At 38.0% G+C, this 7,484-nt stretch overlaps 1 protein-coding gene across 1 annotated transcript in view; it reads right to left on the bottom strand.

The window, feature by feature from the left end:
• Positions 1 to 5,748, bottom strand: part of LOC106808058 (enhancer of polycomb homolog 1-like) — a 21,762-nt gene extending 16,014 nt beyond the window's left edge. The window contains exons 1-5 of the mRNA XM_014810616.1: positions 5,366 to 5,748; positions 2,545 to 2,704; positions 2,014 to 2,162; positions 1,042 to 1,137; positions 614 to 789 (exon numbers count right to left, since the gene is read on the bottom strand). Coding sequence (XP_014666102.1) covers positions 614 to 789; positions 1,042 to 1,137; positions 2,014 to 2,162; positions 2,545 to 2,704; positions 5,366 to 5,518 — 734 coding nt within the window. The 5' untranslated portion in view covers positions 5,519 to 5,748. The remainder of the gene's footprint in view (positions 1 to 613; positions 790 to 1,041; positions 1,138 to 2,013; positions 2,163 to 2,544; positions 2,705 to 5,365) is intronic.
• Between the last annotated feature and the right edge of the window lie 1,736 nt (positions 5,749 to 7,484).

Genomic DNA, 7,484 nt, shown 5'->3' with positions numbered 1-7,484 from the left:
TGGGGTGGATTTGGTGGATTTGGTGGATTTGGGGTGGATTTGGTGGATTTGGGTGGATTTGGGTGAATCGTGTAACCCTTATAAACACATACAACTAAATATTAGTGTTGTCAATCGGTTGTAATTTCGTAATCGATCATCGGTTGGACCCAAGTAACCGATGATCGGTTACAATCGGTTACTCGGGGTGTTGAATGCCTGCGTGTACGTAACGTTGTGTGCATGTATGTGCTTGTTTAGCCTTGTTTACTGTTTGTTTTGCACTGTTTACTACTGTGTGTATAATACATGTATGTTAATAAAGGATAACTTGTATAGTAGCGATGATACCTCTGATTCTCATCACTTTTCCAAGTTTTCTTGTTCAAGTTTTACATTTATTTCAAATTTATTTATTTTTTTCGATGAAATTGATTATGGATTTTGATAACCAAGCGCTTGTTCGAGTCACTGTTCAACCGATGATCGAGTATACTCGATGATTGTGACATCACTACTAAATCTACTGACTACTCATTTATTACTTCTTTTTTTACATCTACTTCCGTCACATCTTTTGTCTCATCTACTACGATTTTTTGTTTGTGCATAAAAAGCAAATTGTACAACTTACACAGCCCTGCTAAGGTCCCGTCTGAGTTTGAGCATCTTTTCGTAAGAGGCCTCGTCGTTCTTTCTGTTTTTTCTTGTCTGCATCTTCTCCGTCCGCCGTCTGAACGCCACGTACGGGTTGTTGGTCGTAGAGCCGTCCCTCTTTTCGGTCTTTACTTGAGGTATTAATGCATGTTTCTGCAAGAATAATACCCAGTTCAAAACTTTACAAATTATGCTGCCTACCTGAATACTCCCGACACAACACCACTGTACATGACAACTGGGTAATCACTTACAATTTGCCAATATTACTATTAATGTGCACAACTTCGCACAGACTGGGAGTTAATACGTTGAACAGCCACCTTATTGCATACATGCTAAACAGATGCATAGAGACATCACCAATGCAACATAATATTACTCAAAAGATGAAAGCAACATTACCATTTTTAACCGTTTGTTCAACCAATAGTCATACACAGCTAAAATCAAGTCATCATCTTCCTTCAGCAACAACTTGGCTTCTTTGTCTGTTACAACCTAAAAAAAAAATTCGCGACATTTTGAGTACACTAAGCTTAGTAAACGTCAACCCACAGTTAGTTATCATTCCATCTGCCTGAAGAAAATATATTTTTCAATTATATGTAAATTACATGTAAAAAACCATTAAGCAACTACACTATTTAATTAACTGGCATTTATCACTTTTGTCGCATTGCATTTAAAGGAATAATATGTCCATTGATTATGCAATGTTGACGAATGCTAGAGTAACTGGCACCTTGTATAGTTAATAAGTACATTACCTTATACATAGCGCATATTAGTTTGTCCAATATCACTGTTGGTATAAGAAACGTCTAATTGAAATCCGCAGTCCAAAAATCAGTTGTTTACAGTTTCAAACCGCTGCCAGCGAAGCGGGTGTGATACAGATTTATAGTGCACCGGACATTTTTGCACGCATGCTCGGCCGTACGCAATGCTATCATCAGTGATTTCGTAAACGTGACTCGTGATAAGGAACATTTTGTCAGGGCTGTCCACGTGCGTCCGTGATTAGTATGTGTGTTTTACTCTATTTCCATGTTTAGTCCATGGCTGTGGTTACACCGCTGACACCTCCGTTTCATCTGGCGTCCAAAACATACAGGCCGCACAAATGTTTACGTCATCGCTCGACTCCTGGATGACATTTACGGCACGTAAATGATACGTTGATACATATCAGCAACCGATTTCAAGTCTTGTTTGAAATGTAACCAGCAGTGATATTGGACAAACTAATACGCATTTGGCTATAAGGTAATGTACTTATTAACTACACAAAGTGCCAGTTACTCTAGCATTCGTCAACATTGCATAATCAATGGACCTATTATTCCTTTAAATAATAATAAAACACTTGCATACCTGCTGTCCACTTCCCTTCTCTAGTCGGTCTATCATTTCCTCAAACTGCAATGGAGTAATTTCCATCTTCTTCTTTTGTTTATTCAACCACGTCTCATCTTCGGAATCCATATCATAGTCTGGCATCTCCTGGTCCATCATGTTTAATGCTATCGACATACAAAAAAAACAGCTAAATAGGGAAAAGAAATTACACGATTAAAATTATTTAGATATATGCTGATCTTCGACTTGGAATGTCATTTTTGTCACATTCAAAACAGGCAAACACTCCAACTTGTTGATTAAAGAAGCCGTCGATTCTTACTGTAGCCAACTGGTTAAAAATGCACACCACATTCTCATCTTTAAGTAAATGTCAATTTAAGCATCTAGAATATGATAATTAAATAATTTCTTCACAGTTAATCAGTTATTGAAAACGTTTTCTTTAAATAAAGTGGCTGCAATTACTTTAATTCAATCACACTACAATTACTTTAATTGCACACAGCAAATTACTCATATTAGATACAGGATTATGCTACGTACAACCCTGGATGTGAATAAGTTGCTTAGCAGGCTTGTAGTTCGATTCGTAAAGGCATTCGTAGCAGGCAATGTCTTCGTAAACATCCGGGGTTGGAATAATCAGCCGGCCTGTCTCACCATACACCTGCTGTGCCGACATTGCCCGCTGCAGGTGATGCTCCTAGATACAAAACAAACAGGTAATTTTATTCATTAATTACAGAACAACACTTACATGGCTTTTAACACCATCTTTTATTAAACATCTGTTAATCATCATACACAATTTTTTTGCAGTTTAATAGTTATTAAAAAGTGCAATGTACTAAATATTAAAGTATAGCTATTCGTGTTTACTTATTTATATGGGTGGCGGGATTGCTTGCGTTGACTCTCCAATATCATGTTTGGTGTGTGCGCATACATGCATGCATTTGTGTTGTAATCATATGACTGTAATTTTTTGTTTAATGACTTGTGTAATTTTAAAGTGAAACATTTTTTTAACAGATCAATTTGCAAGTACTATAAATCTATTACACATACAATACATAGGAATGAAAATTATATGAATTATTTCTTAATACCAAAGGCATAAATTCTTACATAATTTTTTGAGCGAAAGGACTTAATTTTTAGGCGAAGGGATTTCTCCTATACAAGCACCTTGCATGAAAGGTATGAAAGTGTTGCTATGTACATGTTAAGAATATACATACACGTATTTTAGTTAGTTTGATCGAAAATTAAAGCTACCAAACCATTTTCTGAGATAGGCTTGCAAAATAGTAAAAATATGTGTCACCTAATCAATTTGAATAAACCTTATGAATTTCAATTATTCTTAAGGCCAACTCAGGTCGCCCTTACGACGTAGTCGCCGACAAAATTTGAAGATCATACGTCAATCATTGCTACGTGTCGAGTCACATGATTATCAAAAGTCACGTGATTAACAAAATGGCAGCCTACACAGCAGTTTACAAGGAGGGATTATTGCACAAACCCTTTCTCAAATATATATTAAGTTTTCCGTATATCACAGGTAATTTTTTTAATTCTTTTTCTGCACATGATTATAACGATTTTCAGAAAATTGAGGATAAATTTACGAAGTTACCTGATGTTAACTGGTAAGCGCCATTTTGTTGGTCATGTGACTTGATTTATGTAGACTGGTCCCGGCGTCAAGCTTGCTCTGCTTGTGCTAGTACAAATACTGGGGCCGCGAACCCGTCTATGTTTCTTGCAGAACGCTACGATCTGATCGGCAATGTACAGTGAGAAGTCACTTCAAGTCTACGTGAGTGTTGCTACGCTGCTAATCGGCGATAAAGTAGTCGCCGATAGTCAAATCGTAGGGCAACCTGAGCTAACTACGTCACGAATTTTCCATGGTAAAATTTAAAAAAAATATAATTCCCATTTTTTTACATTAAAAGTAAGAACTAACGTTACTAAATATATCATCAAACTCTCACCTGATAGAAATGTTTTTACGTTGGTTAAATTTGCAAAAATCTAGACAACTTGGTAATTTCTGTTGTCTAACACTATTCCCCCAGTACTGTTCAGATACTGGCGTCTCTCTGGTTTTCACCGGCAAATTAGGGCATATAAAGAAGGTATATATAAGCATGAAAAGTAAACAGAAACACTAATTGTATTTTCATACATTTTATTTTGTACAAATAACACACAAATATTCTACTTGATGGTGCTAGAAATTCGTGACGTAATCACTTTAACCAGTGAAAACTGAGGCAATAAAGCCAAAAATAAACTAAGGCTCATAGGGTCTATGTCCCCCAGGGTACTGCCGGAACCTACCCTGGGTACGGTCCGGTATACCGGAACGTACCCTAGTAACTATCTAGCTGATATGGTTAGCGTTAGGGTTAGTGTTAGGGTTAGGGAGTAGGCAACTCCCTAGACTCGTTAATGGAGTAGGCGAGGTACGGTCCGGCATATTAGATAGTATAGTATTTAGTACCAGGGTATGTTCCGGTATACCGGACTGTACCCAGGGTACGTTTCGGCAGTACCCTGGGGGACATAGACCCTCTCAGCTCAACCAAGTCTAGAGCTCTGGTAAAATTGCATTAAGTTTCGTCAAAATGAAGCAATTAGACTGGGACTATCACGTGCTATGCATCCCTTTTGTCTACATTCGTGCCTGCAAATATGTGCAAGAGCATGATCTGAAACTGCACTGAAATAGCAGCAATGATTACCGGTAAATCTCTTTAAATCCAACGTATTGTATTATTTAAATCTTTCGAAAAATGCAGGTAACTTTTACTACAAACAATAGAACCGAGAGCGAGTTGGTTTCTCACTGCCTACAATTTCAGTTCGGCCTGTAGCTACAGCGCACCCACGCCTTAACGCGAGTAATTTATCGCTATCTATACTAAAATGACAAATTTGAAGTGTTTAAAAGATGTTAGCGACAAGGTTTCACGTGTGTAAATAATGTTTATTATATGTATTATGGTTGACATGTTGACACCCCAGCAGTACAGTGCAGCAGACCGTAAATTTGTTACTTGTATTATACATGTATGCCATTAGAACCACATGGTTTTCCAAAATGGCAGCCGCCATAGGAAGCCAATCACGTGACCGTTGAAATGATTCAAACGCGAAATAAACCTTCTATTAAGTTAGGTAACTTCACGCGGATATTAGTTGTGGACGTACAATTGTACCCTATCAAGCACACACTTTACAAATATACAGCTTTGGAAACCATCGTACAACAGAAAAACGCGGCAATTTTAACAATGCGAATTGGGATTTAACCAAAATGGCGTTTGGGACAAAATGATACAAGACTTACGGACTCCTCCTCCTTTTCCATTCCCGTTGGCATTTGGGGAACAGCCCTATTTATGGCTGCGAAATCCGGAAGGTCCGGTATCTCTTCAGCCCTATAAACTGGCATTGGTTTTACGGTGTCCAGCGCCCGCGCTCGGAACGATAATTTACTCATCTTACCCGAACACCACCACAATCGAAATGACGATGTTCAAAACCTAAATGCTCAACAATGAGGCCGTCGCCACGGCTCTTGTATACGCCTATCGACAGTTTATACACTTTTCTTTAACATCATTTGTAAAGATGTAATATAGACATCATAGGTAGATTCAAATAACGTTCATAATTTCCACGCCAATATATATTTTTTGTTTGTCCATAATGGCGGACACAAACCATTCATTCCCACAATGCACCCAAAACCACGTTGCTTTGGTGGCGGCATCTCTCGACAAGAAAATACCAATATGTTTAAATAAAGTTATATAATACAATATCTTATTATACTATTGTAATAATGTACATATGTGTAAAATACACCGATAAGAGAGACCTCTTTAAATGGATATGCCAAGTAGATTCGGTAAAATATATTTGCTTTCCTTTTAAACGGGTTTGTATTGGAGCCTGGAGGTAATGATACCATGCATGCAGATGCTCTTGGCGCATGAAATTTCGATATTTGGTTAGGCTACATTGTTTTTCGTGATCTGTCGCGATTTATGGTGATTGCGCTGCTCAGCAACAGTTGCTATGGTCGTTCATTGCCTGGAATACGGACGTCCCATAATTACTAGCTTCAGTACCCTTTCCGCAGAACAAGCCTGAGACGATTTGGTGGAGAGCTACGAATTTTACACAACAGCCAGGCTGTACCGACGTATAGTTACGAATAGCAGAAATGTACTCCTCCGTTGGCGAAAAGGCAATTACATCGACTATATGCAAACTATACACAGTTGTGTATTTTGTAGATAATTAAACAATAATAATAATAATAATAATAGCCAGTACACCACACACGCCCAACACACACGACACCACAGTCCACAAACACACACACTCATACACCACCTCACACAGCCACAGACCCCACACACACACACACACACACACACACCACAACACACACACACACACACACAGACACACACACACACACACACACACACACACACACACACACCACACACAACACACACACAGCACACGCTCTGCCTCGCGCGTGCGATACCTTATATATATATGGAAGGAAAGTGATAGGGAAGTGACTGTGACAGTGAATGGGAGAGAAGTGGAAAATCCCCAATATTGTTTTTATGCTTAGAATTCATAGCGTATTATTGTACACGACCATAGTAAAACATGGAAGGCGCCCACGCGCTTTCACACGCGCGTGTATAGTACCTGCATGCACATCTCTAAATCGGTCGAATAATCCAAACAGGAGTGAGGGACCCCTCCGAAGCGTAATCACTGAAGACAGTTCTTTGTGAGATTTTCTTACATCTTTGATTGATCTGATATAGCCTCTAAGTGCATGGCGTAATGCTAAAACATTTTGCTGAAATGTAAGTCACGTTTCATTAGGCCACTCGCGTTGTAACGGATAATCTGAAAATACATATCTAAACATCGAATAATTAACGGAGATCTATATTAATATATATTTATTAAATATAAATCTAGCATTTGATAGGATGATTCGTACATATCTAGGCGTATATTATGGCAATTAATGCAAGTAAAGCTCGAACCTTGTTCTCTCCTTGACACGTATGCCTATAGCAACTCCGGCGACTGCAGCACCACTGAACGCTCTCAATCTACTACTGAAAACTATACGCATACCATGTGCGGTAAAATACTCATCTATATATAGCGGTTTATATTATTGGCCTGTGAAATTTGCGTTCATATAGGTCTATCGAAATAACTTAATAGGCATAATAGAGATAATAATAGTAATAATAATAATAATAATAATAATAATAATAATAATAATCTCACATAGATACTAATTTCTCCTCCATCCCTCTCTGATTTATTAATTCTTCATTGATTATGCTTATTGTCTATTCATCTACAATCCCCATACGGACAACTTGTGTATTAGTTTGCATATAGTTCGATGTAAT

The sequence above is a fragment of the Priapulus caudatus genome, unplaced genomic scaffold (genome assembly GCF_000485595.1).
Source record: "Priapulus caudatus unplaced genomic scaffold, Priapulus_caudatus-5.0.1 Scaffold251, whole genome shotgun sequence".
NCBI classification, from domain to species: Eukaryota; Metazoa; Priapulida; class Priapulimorpha; order Priapulimorphida; family Priapulidae; genus Priapulus; species Priapulus caudatus.
This window is presented reverse-complemented; position numbering and strand designations above follow the sequence as displayed.